Raw genomic sequence first — 17,408 nt, forward strand, 5'->3', positions numbered from 1 at the left:
GCAGCGGTACCCGGAGGAGGCATTGCATTACATTGCACTGCATTGCACTGCGCATCCTCCCTCCCCACCCCCTGCTGTTGCGGGCTTCCTCCCTTCATCCCCCCATCCTCCCCCTCCTCCTGCCTCGCATCCCTCCCTCCTGCATCCCTCCCTTCTCCATCCCTCCCTCCATCCCTCCCTCTGCCTGCGCAGAGCCGCGGACATGGCGCTCAGCAATTTCCTCTTCGCTCAGTGCATCTGCTACTTCCTGGCCTTCCTCTTCAGCTTCATCGTGGTGGTACCTCTCTCTGAGAATGGCAACGACTTCCACGGCCGGTGCCTGCTCTTCACCGAGGGCATGTGGCTCAACGCCAACCTGACGGTGGAGAGGCAGCGCTTCACCGTGCAGGAGTGGGGGCCCGAGGCCGCCTGCCGCTTCAGCATCTTCACCGGGCTCCTCTCCCTGCTGCTGGCCACAGTGCAGGCCTGGAGGACCCTCTTCTTCCTCTGCAAAGGGCACGAGGAGTAAGTACCCCCCCGGGGAAGTCAGGCGGTGCCCACCCCTCCTGCAGTCTGGGGCAAGTGGGAGCAGCCGGGCTTTCCACAATCCAGACCATCCTGCTCCCTAGAGGGGTTTGGTGTGAAGCTGTGTATTGCCTGTGTCTGTATGCACACACACCACGTACACCTGTGTCCAGGGCCATCTCCAGTGCATACCCCGCTGCAGGGGTTTGAGGTGGGGGGCCAGATGCACTGCTATGTGCCTGCTGCCCTTTGCCTGTCTGGGAGCAGCATCTGGCCAGCTCAGGTGTGGTGGGCATGGAGGGTGCTGGGAGCTGTGGGATGATGCTTGAGGCTGGGGCTCACAGGTATCTCCTGACCATCGTTCCACTACATGTCCCCACATGTACACCAAGTGAGCCTTCCCCATATGTACACCAAGTGCATGAAAAATCTTGAAACAACGTGTTTATGCATGGCAGGGGCAGAAAGGAGCAGTTGGTGGTCCCCCTCTATTTTTGTCTTGCTTTTGTGGTGGACATGGCAACTATTGCAGAGAACAACTATTGCTTGGTTACGACATGAGAGCAATGCTGAGTGCTCCCTGCAGCAGCTGCAGGGTTGCACTGGCAGCTGGTTACTGTGCTCAGACAAACCAAGGGCCATCAGACCACAGCAGGTATAATGAGAGGCTTGGTGGTCCAGGCAGCAGCTCTGGAGAACGGTGCTTTGTGCTTGTCTCTCTTGGGTCTTGTTCTGCCACTCTAGTTAGAGCACCTGGCACAGGTAACCCAGCCTGTGGGTGCTACGGGACCAGAGTCCTCCAAGCATCCATCTGCACAGTGGTGGGAATGCAGGAACACACACTGGTGGCTGTCTAGACTAGGAAAGCCATTTTCCCATGGTTTAGGGACCATTCCAAGGATAAATCACTGGTGTCCAGGTCTATTTGGATTGGAGGTTTCTTGGGTCAGTGGCTGTTATGCCCATCTGGGCTTTTAGACAGACTGATGTTGGTAATATTGGGGACCAGTTAGCAGTGTTGTCTCTCTGACACATTTCAAGCACTCTCAGGCTGACTAATACTGCATCATGCTATAGTAAGTATAGACCAGAAACTTATTTCCATATTAAAAGGTACCTTACAATATTTAAGTATAGTCATGGACTTCTTAATACATTTGAATTCATCTTCCTTGGGTGATCAGATACCTATAGAGGGTTAGTTGAATCCAGATGCTTTTTTTCAGTTTTGCAGTTCAGAACTAGTTAACTTTTGGAAGAAACCATTAGAAAAAACCTTGTAATAGTAAAATTTGGATCAGATATTTGGCCTGTTCCCAAATGTGGCTATTTAGTTCAAAACTGTTGGGTAGGCACCTGAAAATGGTCCCTTTAGAAGTTTCTTTTAGGCTTCTTTGGGCTGAGCATTAGCAGTTGATCACAATTGTTGATCACAATTGTTCCATGCAAGAAAGGAGGCACAAGGGTGTGGGGTGATGGGAAGCAAAGATGGAGCAAACTGGTATGATGGAGTAGCCATTGAGAATCACAGAGGGTTTAAACAGGATGAGAGTGAAGATGCTTGAAACCAGCAGTTTTGTAATAAGAAGGAAGGTCTGTCCTGTGCCAGATCTGCCACTGTCTGTCTGAAAAGCAGTCAGGACACATCCTGTTCTGATTTTAGACAGTCATTTGTTAATGCTTCAAATAGGTGCGAAAACAGGACTGTTTGGATGGAGAGATGAGTGCGAGCTCCTCACCATAAAAGATAATTGCGATTTCTGGTTAGAGGTAATTGAGGAAGGACCAGAACAACATCACTGCTGATCCTTTTGAACGTGATCATTGCTGCTGGGCCAGTTCTAGAATAAGTTGACCTGAGGCAGTCAGGATTGGCAGCCTGTGCATCCTAGGAAGATGGCCAGTCTTCATGTGCAATGGCTTTGAATGATTGCTGTCAGATAATCAGGACTGCTAAAAGTCCTTCTCAACAGGGTCTCAGCACCCCTTGCCTCAGGGACAGACAGAGCTTGAGTTAGCGCAGGAGTAGGTAAAGCAAGTGCTGGCTGCCAGCCACACTCTGTGCCTAGGACTAGTCAACTCAGCTGAAAGGTTGAGGTACAACTCAGATACTTCACTAGTAGGATTGAAAAATTACTTCCAAGGGTAAACATTTACAGCTACAAGGCATTCACTCTATCTGGAATGTGTAGCCTAAGGAGAAAAATAGGTGAGGTAGAGAGCCAGATCAGCACAGTTCTCTAGCAGAATGCCCTGGTCTGAGGAACCATCAGCACACAGTGATGGTTACTGACTGCCTGGTGCAAATCAAGTGCAACTCTGAGCCCTGCCCTGCTGGTGCAAAGTCCATTTCTGGATGTTGGTCCCAATTGTGCTGCAGGGTAGGAAGCAGAGAGAGGACTCAAGGTCCTGGGCTGTTAATGACCCACTGAATACTCCTGCAAACTGTTCCTTTTCTAGAGCTGTTAACTAATTCTAGTGTCAGCTCTGTTTTTATTCAGTGGACAGCTCAAGTCATTTCTGCCTCTGAGGCCAGCATACCCCACTGAGGTGCACGGAGTACATATGGCTTTAGTGACACCTGGGATGAAATCCAGGCAAGGTGTGTGAAATTGGGGCAGGGCCAGTGGCCATGCAAAGCCACAGTGTGTTCATACCGGCTCCCTCTGCTATATGGGTGACCCCAGCACTCAGCAGAGAGGAGCTGATCTGGTCTGCCAAGTCCAGTGAAACCAAAGGACAAGAGTAGGATTCATCTCAATGATCATGTAGAAGTCAGGTGTCATAGCATTCAGCTCCTACTACAGTAAAGGCACTTTTGGAAGGTGGTTTATTTCACTTTTCTGCCAGTGTTGGGGTGGGATGACTGTCACTTTGGAGAGAACCTAGATAATCTCTCTAAAATCACATCAGTCCAGGAACAAACATTCTAGCCCCATTGGCAATTGTTTCCTCATCTCATTTTAAAGAAGTCCTTCTGAGGTTACGTATGTGTCTGCATGCATAATCTGAACAAATTAGGATTGACCAGCACAGAGCCTTCCCAAGATTCAAACACTGACTCAAAAAGCCTCTCAGCTTTTCATTTAATAAGCCACCAGCGAAAAGAAATTACTGTTTTTTTGTTCTTTGGGGTGAGTAGACTCCTTCCATCATGGGCATAATGAAAGTTGTACTGATGGGATATTCATCATATTCATCCTTGCCATCTAACCTGAATTAGATGATCTGCCTCCTGGGGTTGACAATGTTTCTTCAAACTAGAGACTGAGGTTTTAGATAGTAACGCTTCCCAAGTGCCACCAATAGCCATTGCAAGCAGAGAAGGGCTTGGTCAGATGAAGGAGACAAAAATTAAAAAGTGTTTACTAGCTAGAATTAAGGGGAGAAGTTAAGCCGCAAGGCTGGAAAATGAGTGGACAATTCCTTGGCCTTATGGGACCACTATAAGTATCCCACTCCATATCATTCCAAACATAGCAGGTGCCTGGGGCTGACCCTGGTTGCACAGACTTAATGGAGCTGAGGTAAATGACATTCAACTGCAGAAATAACATAATGACAAGAAATCCAGAGAAGACTCTGGAGAAGCTGGTCTGCTCTGCAAATTGCTCATAAAACTGAAATTCGTGTCCTATGATGGCAGTACCTTGTGTTATATTGCTTAAAATGATTATAGCTATCAGTACTGTGTTGTTTTATTTTTAGTTTCCCTCTCCTAGGCAATTTTTGTCCCAATTATCACTTTAGTCATGAAATAATTTTAGCTCCAGTTACTACATAATTTGAGCTAATGACATTTATTTTAACAATGGTAATTTTCATCATTACAGCTAATGAAAGCCATGCTGTATATGAGCAATCGCCACTTGGTATTTATGATTTAAGACCCATCCTCTTATAGGGAAAAAAAAAATCAAAATCAAAGGCACTCTACAAATGAAGATAATGTGACTCAAAATCATAATCCATAGTTTTTCAATGTATTAGGTGTTCTTAATTAAAGCAGATGTGTTTCAAATGGAAAGTGATATCTTTGTGCCCAGTGTATGCTGCTTAGAGAGACTGCTGATGTTGTGTTTCAGCTGTTTATGAGTTACATTTTTCTTCCTTTTATTGCAGCTCTTTCTTTTATGCCTTCCTGAATCTGCTGATCAGCGCCTTTGTGGTGTTTATCACATTTATTGCTAGCACTATAGTGAGTGTAGGATTTAACATGTGGTGTGATGCAATTACTGAAAAAGGAAGCATGCCAAATAGGTTAGTATTGAAGAATACATTTTCTTCCTTTTTTTTATTTCTCATGTATGCACACATGAACAGTAGTGTTACAAACTGTAGTTATTACATGCAAGGTGAGCAATGGGAAGAAGGCATTTGTTACGTGGAAATCCAGATTTTTTTAATCTGCAATAAAAACAACAAATCAAACTTTTTCTGCATTTAGTTCCCCACAAAAAAAAAGTACAGTTTCCACAGCATTTCATGGTCTCTTTAAGAGTCATAATCATAAGCAAAAGAGGAGCTAGATTTGGAAATGCTGTCAGAATGGGGGAGTGCAGTCTTGTGAATAGGGCAGGGAATTGGGACTCAGGGCTCCTGGCTTGCTGTCCTGGCTCTGTCATCAACCCACCATCCAAAAACCGGTATAAAGGTGCTGCCCTCATAGTGGTGCTGTGGATGCCCTGGAGCTGAAGAATGGAAGGTACTTTGTAAGTGGAAAGTACAGATGGTTGATATTTTCTTATAGTGCACAGAATGTACAACTTCTTAAAATGGACTGCTGTATTCCATGATGCTTATGCTCCTTAGGAGAAACACGATCAGTTTAGGTAGATTTTTCCTATCAAACTAATAAAAAATAAGAGAGAGAAAAAGTTGACATTTTATGTCATATGATGTTGAATAAATGTACTGCTTAAAGCATACATTTATGTTGCACATTGTCATATGTTGTAAAATGCCATAGTAAATGTTCTGTTTAGGGCTGCAATGGTTAATCGAATTATTCGAATATTCGGTTAAAAATTCTGTTACAAAAAATGCCTAATCGAATATTTGGATAAGAACCCAAGATGACTGACAGCACTGAAAAGGAGAGAGAAGAGGCTGCAGAAATCAACCAAGAGATAGAAATGACAACCTCAAAATCCTGGGATGTTTTTCACACCAGTAAAAGTCCAAGTTATTTGTAAAATCTGTAGGCAGCCTCTATCTTACCATCAGAGTATCGTCTCCTTGCTGGAGCATCCAAAACAAAAACACCCACACAATCCCTTCTTCTGAGGCTTTTCCTGATGAAGTCAAAAGGTAACAGAGGCTCATACATTTTTTTTCACTCAGAGCAGCAAGCTGGGGTGATGCCAGATAGGTGTATGTGGGAGGCTTGGGGGTAGCGGGAGAAGAGGGCTTTGAGTATATTGTTTTCATAATAACTATTACAGTTCCACTTACAGAAGACTAGTGTTATCACTTACATAATTATACAGTTTTTTAAATAAAGTAATTACTTGCCTCTTTTAGTCTAGTTTTAGAGAATATTGATAAGCAACCTGGTTACTTCAATAACTTAAGTATCTTTTGATAGAACTTGGTGTTGTGACTCTTTGAAACATATGTAAGATGCTGCTTCATTTTTTGTTTAGTTTGCCTGTTCAGAATCTCTGAAATAATTTTCTTTTCTCCCCTCCAAATGCCTTCTTTGGATAGCTGTGAAGAATTACAGGATATAGATCTTGAACTGAACTTAGAAAACTCTGCTTTCTATGACCAGTTTGCTATTGCACAGGTAGGTCAGACCAGGTCATGATTCTATTCCAGTTCTTTTATCATTTGTGCACTGATCTGGGATTGCTGGAGCTAAACTACCATTCCTCTAAAATCAATGGGAATGTTTCCACTGACTTCAGCAAGTACTGAATCAGGATGATAGTAATGGGCACATTTGCATTTTAAATTCAAAACATAGTTTTGAATGTGAACATGTCAAAACCTGACTTCGCTACTGATGTTGTTACTCATGATGGAAAATTTATTGTTTTTCCAAAGAATGTGATCTGTAAAGGTTGCGACATTCTGATGTCCTGGAGCTCTTCACTGTTGTTGGGAATAATGTTTGATCATGGGGCTATCGGCTTTGCCTTACGTTAGTTTGTCTGAGATTACCTGAACCCATGTAAATATCAGACCACTGAAAATTATCAGAGGTTACTGTTACTTAGATAGAGCTGTTTTCTGATGAATCTTTGAGAATTAGACCTCTGAGGCTGCCAGAATTTTGTATTGAATATGCTAGTCAACAACTAAAGTCTGTGAACACTGGGACTTGAGCACTTGTGCATGTGGGCACATACTACTAGTTCTTCAAGGAGGATGGCCCCATCCATGCAAAGATGTACCCATACACATGCTTCTGATGTTGTCCCACATGGGAAGAGGCTTTTGTTTGCCTGGGGCTGTCCTTGAAAGTAACCGTGTCTCTTGGACACAAGCTAGTTTTGTGTCTTCATTTCCAACACTGACACCTAAACAATGAGCTCAGATATATCTGCATGTAGGACAGAAGTATGCCATAAAAGTGACCCCTTCATATGACACTAGCCCAAGGCCAGGCTGCATTTTGCAGTGGCTTTTACCATTGGTTCCTAATCTGCCAGCTATTGGGAGAGTAGCAGAAGAAAATCAGTTACCAGTCTATAGCTTTGGGTTCATGGGAACTAAATGTCTGTGTCCACCTTGTTATGGGCAATTTGTAACATATGTGCAACAGAACGTATTTCTCTAACAGGGAGCCATGCCTAAAAAGTCCAGGTCCATGCACATAGAACTTCAGTTGGAGGAGAGTTAACATATCACAGTGTAGAAGGACCAGTCGAAGCTGTTGGATGCAGCTCCCCACACGGATCCACATCCCTCGAGGTGTTCCTGGGTAGAGCTAACCTGCAAGGTGCAGCCTCCAAGCTCTGCAAACAGCTAAGCACAAGGATCCTGGGAGCAAAACAGCTCCAGGAAAACAGTCTGGCTTCAAAAGCTGAGCCCAGTGGTGTCAAAGTGAATCCTGATTATGACTGTTTGAAGAAAGTGCCAAGCATGGAACAAAGTCCTGCAGCATTGTTTTCTGATATCCAGGGTATGGTCAACAGAGTTGGATGAAAGCATGAGAGTGGCTCTATCTATGGAGGGCAAATAAATTTATTTGAAAGAATAGGAAGAAAAATTCAAGGACAGATGACTTAACAGCTAAAGCAAACATTTCGTTGTGAGTGCAATAATTTCCTACATTAGACTGCACTGAGAAACAGTGGTCTGAATGGAGATAGCAAGATTGCCGACAATATCAGAATTACAAATATGCTCTTCATATAAAATCTGGAAGGGAAGAACATGCAGCTTAATAACAGCTTTGGATATTTGGCACATGTGTATGTGCGTGTACAAACACACAGAAACACACACACACACAGTCTCTCTCAGCTTTTTTCCATTCAGATGCTTCCAATACATCAGAATAGCTTTGGAAGCTTCACTGAAATTGGCTAAATCCATGTAGATTCTTTCATATCAAATATACTGACAGGACCACAGCAGTAGCAGATATCTGAGTGTCTTTGCTATAATATTTAATTAATGGAGTGGTGTTTAAGAAATAAATGCAAAGCTTCAAATTCTTTAGATATGGTCATATAAAGCCAAATTAATCTCTCTTATTTCCAAGGTTTGTAGAATAATGCAAAAATATTCTTTACTAGTGAACTGAGGTAATTGTAGTATGCGCAGAAACACTAAACAGAATTTCCAGGTATGGAAGATATATAGGAAGATAAACTCCCTTTAAAAAACACTGGCCCTTGCTTATCTAAATTGGCTATTAGAGTAAGCAGCTGTATTACTGTCTGGAAGTGTTTAAATTGTTGTATTTTTCTAATTAAAAATGCAGTATATCAAAACTGAAATACAGGGATTAAATTAATGTTTCTTTGCTATAGGCATCATAGAATTAAACTGGAATTTCTGCCATAAAGTCGTACTACAAATGAGCCTCCTCTGAGGCAGGAAAGCCACCATTCATGTACCTGTACCAATGAAAATGTAATTATTTCTATGAAGTTAAGCAAGAGAGACTGACATGTTAGTCATGGAACCTATTGCAGATCTGAGGCTTTTAAGCCCAAGTACCTCCTGACAGATATAAATGAGCTACTAGGAACCTGGGTGGATCGAAGTGAGTTTCTTTTTCTGTCCAAGTTCATGCTAATGTCAACCAGTTACTTCAGAGTGTAACAGTTTGATTTGGAACATTTCCTCAACAATATTTTGAATAGAAATACCTTAAAATGTATACTTCTACAGGGGTAGTGGTAGGCCCAAAAAACTTGGGAAGAAAGTTTGGGAAAATGTCTTAAAACATATTGCAGTTCTAAAGTAACAAAAGTGGAATAATCCTAAGAATTTTTGGCCAGCCAGAATGTCAGATATGGGAGGTTCAATGGATGCACCTGCATTATACAGATTTTTTTTGTTTTCATTATTGTACTTAGTATATTTTTGCTTCAGTTTTTCTAGTACATAAAGAGATCTCTTTTTTTTTCTTTTAGATAAGAATAACTTGACAGAGTTGAGGAGCAGTGGGGCCAGGACCTCATTGGGTGTAATTTGCCATGACTCTGGGAGTTTTGGTCAAGCTGAGATTTGAATGTTCACTTGGACAGTTGACTTTGTTTTTACACCACAGTGCTGACTTCTTTGTAATTTCTTTTCTTCTCTAGTTTGGTCTCTGGGCTGCCTGGCTGACTTGGCTGGGAATTACCATTCTGGCTTTCCTGAAGGTTTATCACAACTACAGACAGGAGGACCTGCTAGATAGCCTGATCCATGAGAAGGAGCTGTTGCTAGGAAGATCCTCTTCACGAACCTCTTTGCAAGATGAAAAAAGTGGCATGATCTAAAGTGTAAGCAAAATGCCAGGGCAGGATGTAGATTTTATTATTCCATAGTGTGAGCTGAAGTTGAGTCAGGGTATTGAGTGTGTGAGATATTTATTTCCTGAAAAGAGATGTACTTGCGAATCACCCACTTCCTCCATGAGAAATTGTTGGCAGAAATACTTATATTAGGATACAGAGAGTGAATGACCCCAAGTGCCATTGGCACAACAAACTTTCTGTCCTGTGCAGGCACAACCTGTAACCTGTTCTTGCTCGCAGAACTCCTACATGCTATCACTGGCTTTTGGGGCAGGGACCAATCTTGAGGGCCATGCTGGCAAGACTAGGCTACAGAGTCTAGGCTCTTTCTTCAAACTATTCTACAACCACAGCTGTAACTGGAGCTGTGTCCAGTCCTTCTTTTCTCCCTCTCCTCCATTCTGCCCGTTAAGCTGCCCCTGTTCTCGCTTTATTCTGGGTAATCACAGCTCTGGTCCAGGTACAGGCTCTTGCTGTCTCTGCTTTTGCAATGTGTGGATGCAATGCTGACAAACCTGTTGCTCCTGACCTGATTTTGGGTTCATTTAGAACATAGAGACCTGTGTTCCAAACTTGATATTTGATATTGGATGGTGTTAATGAATTTCATGAAACCACTATATTATTATGGTATATGTCAAAAACTGTGTATCATTTAGAAGGATGGTGGAGAATTTTTGTGGTTTTGTTTCTCCTTAGATTTTGGCATGACCAACATTTATTATGAATCTTGAAGTGTAGTGTATCTAGCAATTGCTGAAGCTTGCACACTGAGAAATTAGGCTGAATAGATAGTATTAATGTTTGTGCATTTATAAATGTAACTTGGTCCCTAACATTGTATATTATTCAGTTTTGAGTATTAGAATTTACTTGTGATATTTATTTCATGTAGGGTATGCAAAATTACTGTAAACATTTGCATTTTAGATATCTCTATATATCTATAAACACAGCAAAGGGCTCAGACAACGGAGGTATTTTATAGGTAGTTCAGTGTTGAATGGGTCCTTTGTCCCCACTCACGGGCAGGAGTTCCAGGGCTGATGAATTTTGCTGTGAAAAGGAAGAAGAACTGTTATTTTCACAAAGCTCACTAGTGACTTTGTTGTGTTTGGATTTGCTTGACCAGTGTTTCAACAAATAAGGTGGATGGTTGAGAGAAGTAGATCTGATAATTGGTGAGAGTCACTCTGATGAGTGTTATATTTGCAAGGCAGAGAAGTAAAGTTGTACCGCAATTAGGCAGCTGTCCCTGGGCACAAATTGCACAACAGACCTCGATTCAGCAGAAAACTTAAGCAAGCAGTTAAGGTTAGGGTGAAGAAGAATGTTTGTGAGCACATAGACACTTCCAGTGGCAGCTGTTTTTGAGTTGAGACTCAAATTATTGCAACATGAGTGCAAACCATGCGTATCTGTGTTGCCTGGTAAATAAGGAGGTTGGGGAGAGAAGACAGTAGGTTGGGGAGAGAAGACAGCAGGCTTCTGCCCTGTCAGAGCTCAAGCCTAGGGCGAGCACAACCATTTAGTGTTATTGTTGTCTTCTGGGGACTGTCTGGTACTTGAAGTTAAATACCTGCTTAAACATTTCCTTGAAATGGAATTTGAAGTCACAACAAATCCCTGAGTTTGTAAGCATTTAGGGAATAAAACCTAACACTACAATTAACAGCCAAATTGCTCTCATAGGTTTAGGGAAAAAAACCCTCCATGGACTGTTAGCAGTGAGCCGGTTCTGTGAACATCGCTTATAGCCCCAGCTGGCCACAGCTGTCTGTAAAGAGATATTGTTTTTTTCAGCATGATTTCTGCCCACAAGGGAATGCAATCCCTTTGAAAGCGGTAGCTTTTTTGTGAATTGGCATCACAGGAGGAGTTCCTGAATAGGCAATCAGAGATTAAGTTAATTAATACCTATTTAAAATTCAGAGATCAGGACTGTTAGAATGCCATTTTTTTGTTCATTTGGTCTAAGAAGAGATACACTCTTGCAGGTACCTAAGACCTTCCTTTGCCAGGGCATGACCTTACCCTTCATACCTTGAAGAAGGACTTGGATCCTGAGAGCTGGTTTGCTTCCTATGTTTCCCCAGTTGTTTCTCCAACTGTAAAATAAACCATTTCTCCTTCCAGTCTCATTTTGAATTTAGGATTTAGCAGTAATGTCTCTTCCCACAAATTCAGTGCATGCCTTACTCCTCACATGGAACTATGCTGCTGTGTTCTATAATACATTTTATGTATGTGCCAAATCAGGCTTAGGCTGAAATAATATGTGGGTTGGGACCACCGATCCTGGTCTTGCCTGGGATTTTGATGAAACAAGAAGCAGAAGATGGCATGTGTCTCCTCCTCATCCTTGCTCTGAGATACTAGGGCTCAAGCCTTGTTTCTGGTTGTGAGGAGGAAGAAGATGCTGCTCATTGGTGAGTTTGTCCAGAGCTGATGCTCTCTTCTCCCTCTCTTTTCTTCTATCTCGGGGTCTTTTTCTCCTTTCCACTTCCATAAGAAGCAACGAAGACTGGTCTTGGGGTTTTTACTCTTACTGACTTTTGTGGTTAGCATTTTCAGTAGCATTTGTCACCCTGACACTATCTTCATTGTTCTGCAACTCAGTAGACAAAAAGTGAGATCTTTAAAGCACCTGTGGCAGCTGGGATCCCACCTCCAAGTAAAAGTCAATAGAAGTGAAATACCTCACTTCAGCCTTTGGAAAGTCCAGCCCAACCCAAATACATGTACAGCCTCACGTTTAGCCTCTCCAATTCCTTTACCTGGGTGACTCCTTCCAACCACAGCTGCATTTCAGTGCCCATGAGTTGGAAGCATCTTGGCTGTTGGAGTTGACATGTAAACTGAAAAGAGACTGAGGCTCTTCTCTCAGTTCTACATGCATCACAGTCTCTTTTCCCCAGCTCCCCTCACTTGTCCAGGTGGTATGAGGCTGGTACACAGCTTCAAAGCGTTAACGATGCTTAAAAGCAAAGCTGATTTTGAAGGAAGCCCCTGGGCAGGTGAGAAGGCAGAGCATTTAGTGACAAGCTCTCCAGTTTACTCAAAGGTGGAAAGGGTATCATGCAATGTCCAATTATTGGACGTGCTTAGGCTTTTTTTTGTTTACATTTAGCTTCTGCAACGGCTTCTCCTAAGGCTTGGACACTCAGGGCAACCTGGTGATGCCAGGGTGAAAATGTGTTAGAATAGCAGTATTATTTATACACACATACATACCTACACATCTATACTCTCACACGTGTGTCTTTTGCACATTTATGACCACTGCTTTTAGTCATCCATTGCCAACCAGTGCAGAGTGTGGATTCAGTAAAAGTTGCAGTTGCTCTGAGTCAAATATTGCATTCCTGTGGTATTTCAATGCCTTTTTAATTTGCCATCTTCAAAAGGAGGCCTCTGGGAACACTCTAGGAAGAGGTATATTCAAGGAGCTGGAACCCTGTGTGGTATTTATACTTGTATTTATTTATTGTCACATTCTGGAAAGGGAAAAAGCTCGGTGGCCTTTGCCCATGCAACTCCTTTTGCTGCTGCCCATTGCAAAGCTGTGAGCCATTCTGGTGGAGAAAGTGGGATGCAGTTGTTTAGTCACCATGTTCCCTGTGATACTAAAACCACTGTCAAAAGGTCCTTGGTTTAGCCTGTGAAAGTTGCTAGTAACACAGGGAGAGCCTTACTTGGTTGAATGCAACTGGATCTTGATTTCTGAGGCACCAGGGTGTTGCCATACAATTATTTTGTTTTATTGAATATATTCCCCATGTCCTGGCTACCATCTGTGGTTAATTTCCTTGCCAATTCCCTGCCAGCAGTGTACAGAGGATTAGAAAAATCGGAGCTAACAAGTGTTCTTTGAGCTTTTAGATCAATGCTGTTTGTTATTATTTTTATAACAGAGAAACAATTGAAGCCATTTTCTTGAATAGAACTTCCTCATGGGGGCACAAATGCCCATAACGTCTTATCCCACTAATTCATGAGGCATCTTTCAGCTGTGATCTTTCAGTAGGAATCACAAAAATAAGAGCATGATGATTTACTTTAAAAACTGAAAGATGGATGTGTGCTATTGCAATATTTTTACGGTCTCTTAGAAAACTGCTTTTTATAATAACCCTTGATGAATGCTTGGGTATACAGACCTTGTCATGAAAGCATTCAGTGTCAGGGAGGTGGTATATGTGTGTATATACAATTTACACAGATACATGCCAGAAATAATTCCACTGCTCTTTTGTGATACAGATATCAGCTCTTCTCTTAACAGGCAGCTTAGGTCAAAGAAGTTGTTAGGTTGCCTTAGGTTTCTACACTGCCTTTTTCTTACTTAGTAGTGGGATCTGTGCAATGATACATAAGTTATGTATGTTTCTCAGAGGTGGATGTGGATGTGGTGTGAGTGGAGTAGGAAAGCACTGGCCAGTGCACGACTTCTGAAGGGCTGAGATGAGTTTCTAATGGGGCTTTGCAGATGTTTTAACCTCTCCCCTATCCTGTCCTGATGTTAGCTTGCTTTAATTCTGTTAGGAACAGAGAGTCACATTTCCCTTCAAGGTGTTCCCTGGCCACCTCAAAGCACTGTCGATTTAACCTATGTATTACTCAGGAGGTAAACAGAGCTGTGAGGAACAGAAGCACGTACCTTACAGTTATATTGCATGAGCAAGAGGTCCTTTTCCCCTGATGGAGGAATTCTGCATCATGGACTCCTAAACGATCAGTGACCATGGTGCTGTTATTAATTCATTTAAAATACAGACTTGCAGGTGACAAACAGAACATGTTTTGGTAGGACTGTCAATCCTTTGTTTGCCAAACCATACTCTTCTGCAACACAGCAAAATATTCTGGCTCAAAACAGCCAGCATGTCTTTTTGTAAATAGTAATTTTTTTGCTGTTAGAAAAGATAAGGTGTCAAAGGGGAAAAAACCCATGTATTTATAACACAGTTATTTAGTAGCAGGAGTTTAGACGGGAGAATCAATTTGAAAACTTATTGGTCTTAATGGTTGAAGAAACTCAGGCAGATCTTTAGTGTGGCAAGTTAGTGTGCAGTTCTTAAGGGACAAAAGGGCTAAGCTGATTCATAGTGCCTGAGTATCCAAACAATCTAACCCTCTGTATTTCAAGTAACCTGAAAACTCACCTTAAGAAAACACGTGCACTTGCCCAGTTTCTTCTAAATCCTCACTGTAAATAGGAGGTTAGAATGCCCTAGGTTGTGTTATTTTCTGAAATGGAGGGCTAGACTGGACGAACTGATTTCTGGTTTGAGGGCTTTGGGGTTTCTTGTTGCAATGGTTGTTGCATGTGAAATACAAGACTGGTTGAGAGATGACACTCACGATTCTCCTGGACACCTGAAGGCTCTCATCAGTGAGATATGAAGCGATGTTTCACCTTCATTTATCCTCTAGAATCTTTTAGTTTTTGTTGCATATTGGTCTAAGCTCAGTTGTTTGCATCTCATACAGCTTAGCCCTTAGGTTGATGGTTGGAGACCATCTCCTGAGAAATGGGAGATGTGCATAGGAGTCTCTTCAGGCTGATCTGGGAGCAGAACGTGGGGTCCCCTTGCTAGGGAAATGGTATTGGCTTTATGTGGAAACAGGGTTTCTACACAACCTCAAATCACACAGTGATCTGGGTGATGGGTCTCAGAAAATGCAATATCGAATGTGCAAATTCAGAATGGTGCCAGCTGCACAGTGTTCAGTGCAGGAAACTACATACAAACATGGTGTTTGGGTGAATGTGGCTTTTATTGTCTCTCTTCTCCAAAGCCCAACTCCTCAAACCTATTGCATTTAAAATCACTTTTACTATTCAAATGATAAATTTGACAGAAACCCAGGCATTCATACTGACAAGACTTACAGTACTTTGTGACAAACCAATCTGGCTTTTGACAAAACTTTTGTCTTGTCTTCTAAGTCAGAGTCCTGGGTGTGAACATCCTTGAGCTAACGGGAAACCTGTCCGTATCCAGATCCTAAATTTGTGTCTCAAACCATTTCCTTTGCTGTTGGAAACAGGCATTTTTAGCTCACTAGTATGCGGGCTTTGGAGTCTACAAATATCCTTTCCTTATGCTTAGGTGACCTGGGAAGAGAGACAAGTTTTGCCCAGCTAGTTTCCACACCAGCATGCAGTGAGAAAATGCTCAGATAGGCTCATGAGCACTGAAATTGTTTTAAAATTATTTCTGTTCATGGTCCTAATGTCTTGAAGTGCATGTTTCTATTTTTGTCCTCCATAAGAAAGAGGAAACTTAACCTGAGCTGTATTTTAATATGCACAAATACACACATAAGATATTTTTAAATTTTTTTGAAGTGACAAAATTCTGCTCCATAATTTATGAATCTAACAACTGCATAGAAGGCAGCACTTTGACATACTCCCGACATAGAAGGGAAAAACAAAACTGCACTCTTTCAGAAAACATTTGTTTCTGAGATGTTAGACAGCAATTTAATTAAAATATAGCAAGTACTGCTTATTTTAGTGAAGGCATGTAATTGATAGTATCTTTCCATTCTGTTTGGAACAGTATTTACATAGCAATGCTTTCTCTTTAGTTTCTTTTGTTAATGCCAAAGAGTGTAGTTGAACTGATATTGCAAACACAGTTTAATATGAATATATTCACCTTAGTGCTTAGACTTTTCTACCTCTTATAGCTGCTGTAACTGCTTGAACTGTTATTGCACACAACAGTCAAAAGAACTGAATCCATGTGAGACTCTAAATCCTATTGTCATAGATGGCCAAAGGATTAAGGATTTAAGGCTTATTAGCTTCCTGTCAGATCCTTATTCCTAAAAAAATGGGCATAGGCACCCAAGAAAAGCTGTGTGAATAGTCCTTTTGGTTGGTGAATAGTGATTTTATTTTGTTTTGTTGCATTTTTTTTTTCCTCACCAAAACAAAAAGCCAGTAGCTATGATTTCTTAGATGTGGAAATTTATATGTTATCTGAAAATTTACATTTCACAGGTGTGGGAGAAAGAAATGAGCTACTTGTCAAAATGCCTGTTATGATCCTTCCCCAGTCCTCCCCACTGGCAGGTAACTGTGAGGCATAGGTTTCATCTCCCCCTTTTTCTTGGGAGACACAAGCCTCCATCTCCAGAGCAAATGCTTCCACCATGGTGTTATCTTGGATCACACTCAAATACTCCTGTTGGAGCTCTGCTACTTGGCTTGAAATTCCTAGATAACAACTTTTGGCCTGGTGGTTCTGGTGTTTATCAAGGAGATCAAGTACTTGGCAGCAAGAGCTGCTCACTGAAATAGCTTGAATTATTTGTATCTGGTGGAAACCAAATTTGAGGAGTTTTTGTTCCCCCTTTCCTCTTGATTATGTTGTAAAGAGAGGGTTGAGACAACCTGTCAGGAGGTGGGAATGAAGATTCATTATTACTGTTGATGTCTTGGGTGATTTCTCACACAAGTGAGTAAACAGTCCTGTGACAAAACTACTCATTATCTGCTCCTTACTTCCCCCTCATTTCTCCCCAAGATTTTGGCAAGTTTAACTCCTGGTTGTATGCAGGTTCTGAAGAGTATTTATGAATGTGAGAAAAGTTGCAGCTCCTATGGCAAACTTTACTTTTTGTCAAAAAATATGTACAAGTGTTAGTGTTGGTGATTTTCCCTATTCTCACTTGAGGCTCTGTGGGGTATGACGTCAAACCCTTCCCTTTACATAAGCCAGGCCTGATTCAGGTGACATGTTGCTCAAGGAGGTTCTCAAGTCTGGTGCCAGCAACCCACTGAGGAACCTGGTGGAGTTAGATGAGTGCTATGTTAAACCAGAGATTTTAAGGCAGGGGAATGTTTGAAAATCGTCTGTCATGGTAACCTACATAACACAGTCCAGAGCTCTTGATGCTCACTCCTTCAGCAGATGAAATTAA

At 41.9% G+C, this 17,408-nt stretch overlaps 1 protein-coding gene across 1 annotated transcript; it reads left to right on the top strand.

Annotated features, from left to right (window-relative positions):
- Window positions 1-202: 202 nt before the first annotated feature.
- Window positions 203-9,449, top strand: TMEM179 (transmembrane protein 179; the record flags this gene model as incomplete). The annotated part of the gene is made up of 4 exons (XM_080345826.1): window positions 203-504; window positions 4,627-4,764; window positions 6,214-6,292; window positions 9,270-9,449. 4 exons carry the CDS (start codon window positions 203-205, stop codon window positions 9,447-9,449), a joined length of 699 nt encoding a protein of 232 aa, XP_080201952.1.
- Window positions 9,450-17,408: the final 7,959 nt, after the last annotated feature.

This window comes from Nesoenas mayeri, assembly GCF_963082525.1.
Source record: "Nesoenas mayeri genome assembly, chromosome: 5".
Classification (NCBI taxonomy): domain Eukaryota; kingdom Metazoa; phylum Chordata; class Aves; order Columbiformes; family Columbidae; genus Nesoenas; species Nesoenas mayeri.